Genomic DNA, 12,651 nt, shown 5'->3' on the forward strand with positions numbered 1-12,651 from the left:
TGTAGCATGCATGTTTGTTCTGGGAGTTGAAAGCTGGGGGACTTGCTAGAATGAAAACTGCAGACACGCACTCGATTCAGTGTGGACTGTGGAAATATGAGACAATCACCTCTGCCAAAATTGTGCTTTAGCTGTGATTGAATGGGATGGAAGTAATCAAACTGGAAAACCTTTTCTTTTCCTTCCACGTCTCTCTATACCTCTTCATCGGTCTGTCTTTCCACTTCCATCCACAGCTGTGTCTAGTGTGATTAATGACAGCCATTCAATAGCTTGATCAACCACTTTAGCAGAGATTGTTAATCAGATGCTTATTTAAATGTCACTGCTGAGCAGCTGAGAGGAAATGAGGCCACTGGGAAATTGAGTTTTTCTGTGTGGGCTGGTTGTGTGTGTGCACTCTGCATGTTTGTGTCCTTTGGTTCCTGGAATATTGCCACACATTGATAATCATGAGTCCCCTTCATATGCTGTTTAACACATATTGGACTTAGCGGCTAATACTGAAGGGATGCAGTGGAGCCTAATGTTCAATTCCGAACGAGCAGTAGTGTGTCTCATTAATAAAACATTGTGCCTGTATTATGAAGAGCAATACATCTGGGATTGTACAGTTACTAGAAATTGACATCTCCTGAGAGTTCTGCAATGCTCTGTTTCATTTGTGTGCGTGCGCGCGTGCGTGCGTTCGTTCGTTCGTTTTCTCAATAAAGGACTACACCAAACGGAGCCAATCAGGGCCTAATCATCGTTTGTTTCAGATTTTTTTTACTAGAACAAATTCCTAACGATTATTTTTATGTCTGGCTGCCAAACTGAATTACCCTCGCCCCACAGCAAGCATTATAAACATGTTTTTGAAGCAATATGATGAGAAAATTGAAACTGCCATTGGAAAGCTACTCGTGTTTTCTTGTGGGGGCATTTGCACATAACTTCTGTAATTTCAGCTCTGTCTCTGTGCATTTCTCTGACTTTGCTGGCAGCGCTTTCTTACACAGGTGTATACCTGCTGTACATTGGTGTGAAGATTTTTGACAGCGTTTTGCTCTTTGAGGAGCTCAATATGTGCATGAACGGCGCTGCGGGGCGACTTAAAGTCTCCGGCTTTAAAGTGAGCATTTTCTGTGTTGCAAAGGGTAAATACAGTAAGCCCCAGAAGATTACACTCTTAGTCGAGCTTTATGAAGAGAAGAGAGGGTGTGGCCTTGTGTGGATGTGCTCTGAATTCAGCTCAGTCAGGGAAAGCCATTTATACAATGCGGTGGCGACTGCTATCGAGAAGCTGCAGTGTGAATACAATGGAAGCACGTATTCCACATGTCAGCACATACAGCATGCGCCAGTGAAATTTCTGTCCGTGCTCGCGTTGGTGTGTTATTATGGTATTTATTATTCATCGTAGCAACATACGCCGATGCTTTTGAAGTTTCATGTTCGATCAAACGTAACATAGTGACCGAGCTTAGCCTAAGGCAAGGTTGAATCCCGTTCTGTGGAAATAGTACACATAATTTATTTGGTACATCAATCACTTTATCAATCCACGTAATTGATTGAATCGATTAATCAAGGAGGGCAGCGAAGGAGAGAGGGGGTGATTGATGACGGAGGGGACGCAACTCACCTGATTGAAATTCAGGAGCAAGAGTCTGAAAAGGTCAAGGGTTGCATGGGAGGCATTTATAGGCACAGCAACCCTTTTAGTGGGAACCTGTGATGCCATGTTAAGAATAGCCTTTATCAAAAGTGGTTGTGTGTGTGTGTGTGTGTGTGTGTGTGTGTGTGTGTGTGTGTGTGTGTGTGTGTGTGTGTGTGTGCCTTCATACATCTTGCATCTATTCCTCTGAGGTTGCTTGGCCTTGTGTTCATGGTGGGTTAAGTGATGCCAAAGCCCAATAATAAATCTCTGGCACAACCAGCACAGCTGACCTGAAGGTCACGGTTTCATTAACTGTCTTCCACTTTGATTTTCTCATCCCTCGTTCCTGTCTGCTTCCCTGTCAACCTACCTGCTCGCTACACACTCTGAAGCGTCCCATGGAGGGCAGCGTGGAAAGACATAGGAAGGAGGCTGTAGTTATGCTAAAAGAAATGTCCAGGGATAGTTTGATATTTTTGAGGAATACACGTATTCACTTTCTTGCTGAAAAGATTGATGCCACTCTCATATCTGTATGTTAAATATGAAGCTATAGCCAGGCTGGAAACAGCTAGCCAGGCTCAGAAGGTCAATCCGCCGACCAGCAAACTCACAGAATAACACATTGTCCATATCATTTTTTTATTTTGTATTTATTTATTACTCTCCGACAGATCCAGACTAGCTGTTTCCTTTGTTTCCAGTCTTAGTGCTAAGCTAGGCTAACCGTCTTCTTGCTCCAGCTTAGATTTATCGTACAAATATTGTGGTATCAGTCTTCTCATTTAACTCTCAGTTGAAAAGAGAATACGATTTCCCGAAATGTCTAACGATTTCTTCAAAAGGTTTACAGCTGAAATTATTATGTCAATTCCTCGACAGAAAGTGAATTTGCAACTCTTTTAATAATCAATTAATCTCAATTCAATTTCTTTTTTTTCAAGCTAGACTGCCTACTTTTTTATTGGTTCTAGCATCGCAAATGTGTCTATTTGCTGGTTATCTTGATATTTTTCAGTCGTAAATATCTATGGGGTTTTGGAGGACTGTGGGACAAAACAAGCTAATTGAATATGTCAACTTGGCCTTAGGGAATCTGTGATGGCCATTTTTCACAATTTTCAGACACTTTATAGACACATTTTTCAACAACAAAAATAATCAGTGAATGACGCCAATATTGTCTGAATAAAGAAAGAGGATGAAATGCTTTGAGTCACTTCTGTGGGAACTAATAAACGAGAAAGCGTTACAGTAGTTAGCAGCACTTTGCTCTTGGATGAAAAAAAGGTTAAGTTTACAACTCACCACCTCTCCATGTGGGGAATGGTCACGTGGCTGGATTTGTTAGACTGTACAAGCAAACCTTGCTTTTCCCAAAGACAAATAAAATTGTTATTCAGCATTTTATAGTTCGTATCATTTGAGCCTTAGTTGAAAGCAAGAATTAATCGGGAGGGAATTGTAGTGTAAGCCTCAGGAGAAGCTCTTGAGTAGATTCCAAGCACCTCCTCTGACCGCCTTTGTGTTCACATGAATGTTTTACTAAGTACCATGTTGGTACTGAAAGCGCCAAGGACAGAGGGATTTCTGCAGCCTTGCTAGATCTGTTACAGGCATTCAACTGGCTCTTCTTCTTTTCACCTTAAGTGGAGGTTGGCTTCTTCTTATTCCCCACTAAAGCGCCGCTGAAATCGGGCCAAGAATCTCTCTCCTTTGATTATAGGTTTCATGCAGCAAGTGCCGTTTCATTCAAAAATTCTGTCACCAGGATGCGCAGTGTTGCCAGGTATAGAGGTCTTGCCCCTCATGTCCTGCGTACCCAGTAAAGCTCTGAGTCATGTCTAGACAGAAAAATGAGGGCATACATACAGACAGAAAAACAGTGACATTTAGGCAAGATGCTCACGCTGTGCAATCAGACCTCATTTTCCACACTGAGCTCAGTCAGTGGTAGCCATGTCTCGAATTGGCAAGGAACAATCAGATTTAATGTGAAGCCTTTTTTGTATTTCCCATTTCCGCAGGCCCTGTCCTCAAATGAATGCAGCCCAGAGCTCACAGCTAACGGCATATCTTTGAAAGCACAACTGCTCTGTCACTAGGCTGGAAAGAAAATGGAATCAGCAGGAATGTATTGAATGCCGAGGGGTGTTTTTGTGTCAAAGACAATGCTGTATGTCAGCATGGCGACAAACGTGGCCTGCCGTGCCATTATAGTGGAATACTAGCTCAGAAATTGGTCTCGAAGAACAATTATCCTGCTACTTTAATAGTTATGTATTATTTCCTTTTATCGTGTTGAAAGCTGAGGCAGGACTATTAGGTCAAGGTTTTAAATATGTGAGAGGAAGGCTATGAACTATGAAATGAAGGTGAACTGTAATCAAAATTCACTTTTACATACACACAATTAATTATTTCAAAGTCGTTTTTTTTGGAGAAGCAGATATATCTGACATTCTGCCAGAGCATGGTTGATAAAAACGCACAAACGTCCCTGCACAGAGCACACAGAACTGATTTTGTTCAAGAGTCAATTTCTTGTCTTGTGTGAAGTCATCTGAGGAGCGATATTGAATCTATGGGGATAAGAGACTAGACTGTGATGTTTCACTAGCAAGACGAGGTAACACACCTCAGCAAGGCCGGGCCCTGTTGATGTAATTTATTGCAACATTATATAGAAAAAAAAAATTTAAAAACCTTTTTGCTTCAAGCTGACTTTCAAAACTTTAGCAGAGGCTTCCCTTATCTTGTTTAGCTGACAAAACGTATGGCCCCGGCTTTGTTAAAGTTTATTTTCTTATACTCAGCGTGTTAAAGTTTGGTTAAGGATTAGATTCGTAGTCCCCGACGGTCTGCTAAAATTTTCTGAAACCTTTCTTGAGGATATTTCTAATGTTTTTGCTCTTCCATTTATCTCCGCTAAGCTTCGGTTCTGTTTTGTTCTGACAGTGCAAAAGGGAACAAAGATAAACTCAGAGGAGTTTTTATTCATATTTAGTGTCAGTCCAAAAAATATTATCCCTTTGTATGCTTATCGAGACTTGCAGTGTAATCGGTCCTGTAAGTCAACAGTGACTTGACAGTGACCTTATTGTCATGCCCATTTAGTTGGACTGGCTGTTATTGCCCCAGAAAAAAACCCACATGGTTTTCACAGCTACTTTGTCTAAGAAAACGTATCTGGTCCTATTATACTAAACCTAATTAAGCCAAATTACTGTCAAAGTCGCTGTAAAATACAGCTGCAAATTCTAGTGATTAGCATGTTGAATGAAACCCAAAGAGAACATCTTCTGCACAAGAGCTTGACCTTGATCCTTGAAATTGACTTGCAAAGCCTCTAATGCCAGTAAATGTGGTTGATTCCAGATTTGAACTAATGGCTCTAATGAGGATATTTTACATAATTTTAGGGGAGTGAGGATACTGTGGGGAGCTTATTCTCTTCATTTGGTTAGCATAAGAGTAATTTAGAGTAGGTTATCTTTGGTCAGAAAACTCCCACAGACCTGGAGTAGACTTTTACACACATATAACTCAATGACTGTAATTAAACGAAGAAGTACAGGATTTAATTACTCTATCAAATGCAAACTGTATGCACATGCAGCATGTCACATTGTTGTAACATTTTAGCCACACTAGCGCCACCACTTTGGTCCAGACTGAAATATATCAACAAAAATGATTGTCATTCAATTTGGTACAGCCCTCGTGATTCTTGACTTTTCATCTACCAGCGCACCAGCGTCAGGCTAGAATTTGACAGGCAGAAGACAACATGCCAACAGCTTTCTTTAATTAAGGCGACTGCAAACTAGAGGGTGTAGCAAAGCAAAAAATTATTTAGGAGTGAGGGTAGCAATTTGTAGTTTTCTCTGGAAGTTCCTCTGTACATTGTTGCACCTGGTTGTATTGCCTCTGTGAGGATCCTGACTTTGTAATCATGTATTAATAATGAATGCCCCAATCCCTCCTCTGCTCTCTCCACAGATCCGGACTTTGCAGACATGGGAGTCCCCCCACCTCTGCCCTGTAGGTATACTCCCTCTCTGTCTCTCTATCTGCTTCTGTGTCTTCCTCTCTCTCTCTTTCTCTCTTTATCTCACTTGTTATCACGTTCACTTTTTCTTTTATCTCAATAAGCCTATTCATGCTGTGGTTCCTCCAGTTATTTGCGTTCTAGTTTTTTAAAGTATGTCCATGTGTGTAGGCTACCTGTGTGGTATTTGGGAGTCCATGTGTGTTAGCTTGAACTGCACATGCGTACATACAGTATGTGTGCATATGTGTTTGTGTGTGTTTATGCATTTGCGTTGTGTTTCAGCCTGTCAGTATGACATGGTTGGTCCAGAAGGTATCGTTGAGTCCCATCAGATCACCAGAGACGGGAAGGCTGACGCCACCGAGGCCGTCGACTGTAAATGGTACATCCGTGCTCCGCCGCGCTCCAAGGTTAGTGACGCTAAGCTACGCTCCCATCCAACTGTGAATTACATTTACTGCCAAATTTTGAAATGTCACACGAAATAAAGTGGAAGTGAAATTGTATTCCCATCAGCTGGGTTTAGGACAGCAGAACGCAGTTACATCAGGCAACATATGAAGAAAAAAAAAAACTGCTCTTCATTTGGCAAATACTGCGTATCTTCATTCATTCATTCCAAACTTTCAGCATCAACTTCAAGACTTTGCTATGTATTGTTCCTATTCATTTTCTGCTTCCATATAGCCTTCCTTCACACATGCAGTAAGACCAGGGGTTGCATCAGGAAGCTTTGATATTGCGTGCAGGTTTGTGTGTAGGTCTTGTGTTTGCGGCTGCGGGGGAACTTGTTCCTCTGCTGGGGTCAGACAGATAGGCAGAAGGGTTTACTTGGGGTCTGGCCCACTTTTTAATCAGCAAGCTGTTGCCAAGAGGAATGGAGAGAGGGGGGTGGGGGTGGGGGGGGGGGGGGGGTTAGACTGGTCAGACGGACAGAGAGAGGGGGGCGAATGTAAGTGCTGATGAAATAGTGTTGCTGTGCAGTTTGACCCTGAGGCCTCCGACAGTCTGCATTTGTTTTCTCCGCCAGTATTTTCCACGCAGCCCTGCATGCATATACAAATACTGACATGCAAACACACACACATACACACCTTTATTACATCCCCTTTCACACACTAGACATGCTGCCTTATCTACCAGAGTTGCCTGTGCTGCATTAATGCTATGGGATTAAAAGTTGCCCGAGGGAAGAGCAACAGCAGCAGCAGTACATGAAAAAGCCACGTTTTACGAACACTATAACTTCTCATATGGCTTGGTCATATACGCACACATACACACACCGTTTAGTCGATGACTGCAGTTAATCTACTCCTGAAATAATGTTGGTCTTCTTCTAATAGAATAAGGCCATGATTTTACTTAGACTTTTATAGAACATTTCAGTCAAGAACAAAAAGTATTATGAGGCCTGCATTTTGAGGATTTAAAAGGGCATGGTCACATTCATAATACTGTCATTTTAAATGGTGAGGTCAAATATACCTTATGTTATAATGGCTTCAAGTTACAATCTCGGAGATCTGTGTTTTGCTCTCTTTGGCGGCACCCATGGTGATAAGTGTTTTGGAATCTTACTTCCCAGAGAGCGCCACATGAGATTTTTCCCGCGAATGTTGCCCCAGTTTGTAATACTGCAAGTGCAACATCAAATTGAGGACGTCTATCTATTGCCTCTCAACATGGCGACAGCTGAGGCTTTCGAGGCGGCGTCATCAGCTGTAACTGCCGTATGAGCACAAGGCAGAGTGGCGGCCATGAGCTAACCAGGGGGGCACGCTTACATGCACTAATATGCACTAAAAGGCACGCACGGCCAGCCTGGCTGTGTCAACAAAGCACAGCGAAGCTCAGAGTGACTTCATTCTCTGTTCAGGTCGACATTACTCCACTCTTTACACTGCACGTAGTTTGTTTGCTCAGACATTTGAGCATATGAGAATGTAAAAATCTAGGTGTATAGAGAAACTTCATTGAACAATATTAAGGGTTACTGCAAGAAACTAAATCAATACATACGAAATAGTGACTAACTATAAAGGATGTTATTAGTGGGGTAAAGTTCTCAGAGTGTGTGTATTCTCCTGTTACTCACAAGAGCGAGATAAGGCAGCTGCCATGTCAGCTTAACCGTCACTACTTGTTTCACTAATTGAGCACTTGTTAATGTTACAAGATGTTATCACTGGCCGTAGAGATCTTTTTTAAAGTCATATAGTCCACATTGGGGAAGCTATTAAACTTTGTTCCATCCAACTATGACTTTTTCTTGCAGGTTTTTCATTGGGTGCTGGAGGCTCTTTACTATACACACCCCTACTTATGATATGACTAGCTGATAATATTGGTCTGACTGTGATTCATGGCCACAGCAGTTACTTAGCTCTTATCTGACACATTCTTCGGGGTCGCATATTCCCATCCAAAGCCTTGTCTCCCTTCAGAATGTCCTTCGGATTCAGCTTCTTTAGGCCCCAAGGCCACAGGAACCGTAAGACTGCGTCATCCATCTATAGAGCCATTCTTCATCATCAGCACCGATAGAGCCAAACAATACTGTAACTTTGAAACAGGTATTAGGAGGGACCCTGGGCCCCCGGTTAAATGTTACAATCAATGCAAAAAGGCAGCATTAATTTGTCAGTCTCTCTAAGTGGAGTGCGTAATTCAGCCAGTACATTGCAGCGACAGCACCAAAGAAGATCATAAGTCTTGGGCTAAGGCCGTGTATGTGCATGAAAGAGCAACAGAGGGATCGAGCCTGGCAGTATGATGTATTTTCCTTGGTCTGTATCAGTGTCATTTTTCGCCCTGCAGGATTGTCTCACAAGGCAAGTCATGGGCCACAGGCTGACAGTCAGTGGCACTGATGGACAAGGCAGCAAATACGTTTTTTAGCACAAATCTATCTTCAGTCACATACAGTCCTGAAGCTCCCACATCAACTGTTCAAGCTCAATCACGCACAAAATATATATAACTTACTGTACTCTCTTTGCTAAAACGCTCACATGTTACCGCAGTGAGGGATGCAAAGGACGCCACCCACCACATCAGTGTGTGTGCTGCGTGCTTTCATTTCCCAATGCTGATACAGTACTGCACTGTACCCACTGTGCCAGAAACAGAAGAGAGATAATGACATCCTATACCGGAGGCTCCAATTAGACTGTACCGGAGTGCTACAGAGAGAAGGGAGGAGAGGGGGACAGGGGAGGAGGAAAAATGGGAAAGGAGGGGATAAGGGAAAGATGTACTTAATAATGCATTTGATCAAATATCTAAATGTGTAGGGAGGAAGTTCAGTATCAAGATGGCAGATGGGATTGCATGGAAGGTAACTAAAGGGGAGAGATACCTGCAAGTAAGCAATAATAACCATGTGTTGTTGCCAGAAATGACAGCACTGCACCAATTCTAATGCTATAATGTGATTGCTTTACACCACCATGTGTCATTTTAATTTCATCCTATAAATAGATTTCACAGAAGCTACCTTGAAGAAACGGACTAATTAGCTATTACTCGTAACTTAAAAGAAAACCCAACAACATGCAGCCAGTGGCAAGGCTGTGCACCACAATATCACACTTTACATACAGACATACACACACAAAACAACAACGCTCAATAATAACTCTCGTCAACTGCATTTGGTATATTTCTAGTATCATTTCATCATCTTGGTGAATCTGTTTGGACATGCTGTCCGAATTCAGCTGACAGCTGTTAGTTGTGGAGGAATATTTTTAGTTGCCTTGTTTTGACTCATAACAGTTACTGCATTTTCCCAACCATCATTTGTGTGTTGTCTGTTTTACACTGTCTGGATTTTTCGACCATGCCAGCCTGCACTGTCTGACACCTTTTGCGTCTTTTCACGACGGTAATGGCCTAAATATGGGATATTCATTTTGACTGTAATGAACAGCACGTACACTGTTACAGGCGCCTTTTTAGCAACAGTGAGAACATATTCCTCCCCAGTCAGTGATGGATTTTGCATCATTATTGGGCGCCGCAGAATCAATGAGGAGGCAGCCTATTTTCCTGCTGGAGCCAGTCTCTCGCCTTACAAATTGGTGATTGTATCTATCTGATCCATTACCGTCATTTTGCTTTGTGATGCCATCTGCAGTCTGATTTTTCTTCATCTCCAGCCAGTTGGAAGAGTTCAGCAACAAGAGCTGTAGAAAAACAGCTTACTTGTTGGTTTGTGCATGTCTCCCTCACATAATGAGGCCTTTCTTGATGGACTTTTCCACCTAAATGTAGCGCGCACCGACCACACATTACTTCACGGGCATGAAGAACTGCAGTTATTATTCTTCCGTGCCTAAACATGAGCGAAATGGGAACGATTGCATTCTGTGGCACCATTTACATTTCATGTCATAAAAATAATACATTCTTGATCGAAGACCATAAGGCTGTCATCTTTTACGACATAAAAGGGTGCATGTGGCAGTATGGGGTAAAGGCTTATTTTTATTTTATCACTGTCTTGGCCCTCTCTGGCAAATAACAATAATTGAAAAGGCTTTTGTTTCTTGTTTCTTTGAAGTTTAGCCTGAAACTACCGGCACTTACAAAGGTAGCCATGTCCTGAAGCCGCATTTCCATCCGTCCTGCACAAGCGTTTCAGGTTTTGAAGTTCACACTTTCAGCAGGACAACAGTGCCATAGTTTTAGTGCTGGATTGGTTTACATTGTATTAATACATACAAAAAATGGTAATCTCTCTGTCATACTGCTGCTGTTTCACCACAACCCCTATTCGACTTAAACTAGACCTGTGGAGGACAAACCTATTAGCTGCAACATGAGAGATACAGCAAGTATCATCAAGCAATTCATCATTGATGTTAATGCAGAGCTCTTATAAGCTGTGAAAAGACTTCGGTCAGATAGACTCAACTCACATAGAGTTGTTACACTGGTGCATTGGTGCAGCTCTAAAATATGTCATAGATAACGGCATGGCCGAGAGTCAACAGCCACACTAACAGCTCTCATCATCAAGTCTATTGAAAAAGTTGAGTGTGCACTTGATCAACAATGTTTTATATTTGTGATTAGTCTCCCCTGATGGAATTAGCTTTTATTACATACAGAATGTTACATTAACTGCATTCTGTGTGCTGTGGGTGGAAAACTTCATTGGGCCAAGTGACCTAATTAACATGCTTATAGGTACTTTTTTACCGATTACTGGCCTCATGAACCTTGACATTGACTATAACCTTTTAGGATGACACATAAAACAGACTTCTTTGGCAATATGCCACATGGAACTGAGCCATTTTTAAACATCATCGACCCATAACTACTTTGTCCTTCACTCTTTCGTATTGTAAGGGGCTGCGTGACAGTTCGCTTCAGATCCTAAATTCTTCATATTTCTGAAAAAAAAAAAAAATTTTAGCTGCATTTTAGGAATGTAATGTCTTTCTGAGTTCATCCACCCTGTTCAAAACCAAATGTTGTATCCACCATCTCATTATTTCCATCACATTTAAAAGGCACTGTGCTGACAATTCATGCTACATTGGATAGACCACAACAGCACTGTGACGTCTGCTAAGACATTGTTTTCAGAGCATCTTCCATCTTCCAGTCCCTCCTGCACGGGTTAAGACATACATTTTAGGAAAGGCACATCTCTCTTTTATTCCAGTAGCACAGCATTGAATACCAAAATAATGTCCTTAAGAGTGGCTGAATATGACAAATCTTTATTAGATGGAAGATTATTGAATATGGAATCCAGAGGGAACTGGATAACTTGTTTCCCCCGTCCGATCCATTTAACTTGTCATGTTGTTGAAGCCGAGTTGACATTCCAAGGTCCATTATCCTGCTACATCTGCAGCTTTCGTCTTTGGGCATTTGAAGCGTCACATTTCGGGAGCGATCCACTCGTTAACCGTAATGATGGCAAGTGCTGTGCGCAGCCAACCAGAACCATAGCCGGGATTGGGCGATCTCAGCCAGATGAACGAGTGACAGCTGATGCAGAGGCAATAAGGAAGTATTACTTTCACCTAGAATAGCTGTTGTGAGGAGTCAAGGTGGTTACCAAGGTGGATATTTCACTCAATAAGGGATCGTTAAGGTAATAAAATAGTCCATATAGCTGTCATGGTTTTAAAAGCTTCGTTATACACTGTATATGTTGGGTATCCATGAATTTGAAAGAATGGGTCTGAAATGAACTGTGAATGGATGACATTTTCTCTCTTGATAATCTAAAGCTTGTGGCAAAATGTCCAAAGTCTCCTCAAAGTTTAACAAGGTTGTAGGTTTTATGTAATGCTTTATCCCAACAGATAATGAGTCTAAAGCTAATGGACCCTGAGTCCTCCTTTCATATGCGTACGTAATGACTTTGTACAAGCTGCAGTCTGTCAGTCTTATGTCATTACAGAGCCTCTAAATCAGGCTCTGGAACAATGAGTAAGATGCACAGGCCATAATAGAAATGAGCTGAAATATTTTCACCTTTTCTTCTTTCCACATCTTTAAATTTCCTCATTTGATCTTTGCCTTTTCTCTCTGTATTTTCCCTCCTCCCTGCCGCCGTGCATTGGACAGATCTACCTGCGTTTTCTCGACTATGAGATGGCCAATTCCAACGAATGCAAGCGCAACTTTGTGGCAGTGTATGATGGTGGCAGGTGTGACATTTTTAACCTCTCATTTGAATAAATTATACAGAGGCTCAAAGTGGCCATAGTTACTCATTCACTTTAGGCCCTTTATCTTGTGACCATGAGTTAATCATCTCATAATCTTGAGATAACAACTTACCATTGTGCTTTTTCTTTTGAAGACTTTAATATTTAAATATGTCATGACATGAAATTAATGGTTTTGACAAGATGCAGTTCCTTTGCCCTAGTCTGTCCATGACAAGTTAACCTCTGATGACTTAATGGGTAGCACACTGAGA

The 12,651-nt window shown here is 41.8% G+C and overlaps 1 protein-coding gene across 1 annotated transcript in view; it reads left to right on the forward strand.

Annotated features, from left to right (window-relative positions):
- neto1l (neuropilin (NRP) and tolloid (TLL)-like 1, like) overlaps nt 1–12,651 on the forward strand; it is a gene marked incomplete at both ends in the record, with an annotated part of 56,606 nt that overhangs the window by 33,925 nt on the left and 10,030 nt on the right. Inside the window, 3 exons of the mRNA XM_079181329.1 lie at nt 5,645–5,686; nt 5,979–6,106; nt 12,294–12,376. Coding sequence (XP_079037455.1) covers nt 5,645–5,686; nt 5,979–6,106; nt 12,294–12,376 — 253 coding nt within the window. The remainder of the gene's footprint in view (nt 1–5,644; nt 5,687–5,978; nt 6,107–12,293; nt 12,377–12,651) is intronic.

The sequence above is a fragment of the Pholis gunnellus genome, assembly GCF_910591455.1.
Source record: "Pholis gunnellus genome assembly, chromosome: 20".
Classification (NCBI taxonomy): Eukaryota; Metazoa; Chordata; class Actinopteri; order Perciformes; family Pholidae; genus Pholis; species Pholis gunnellus.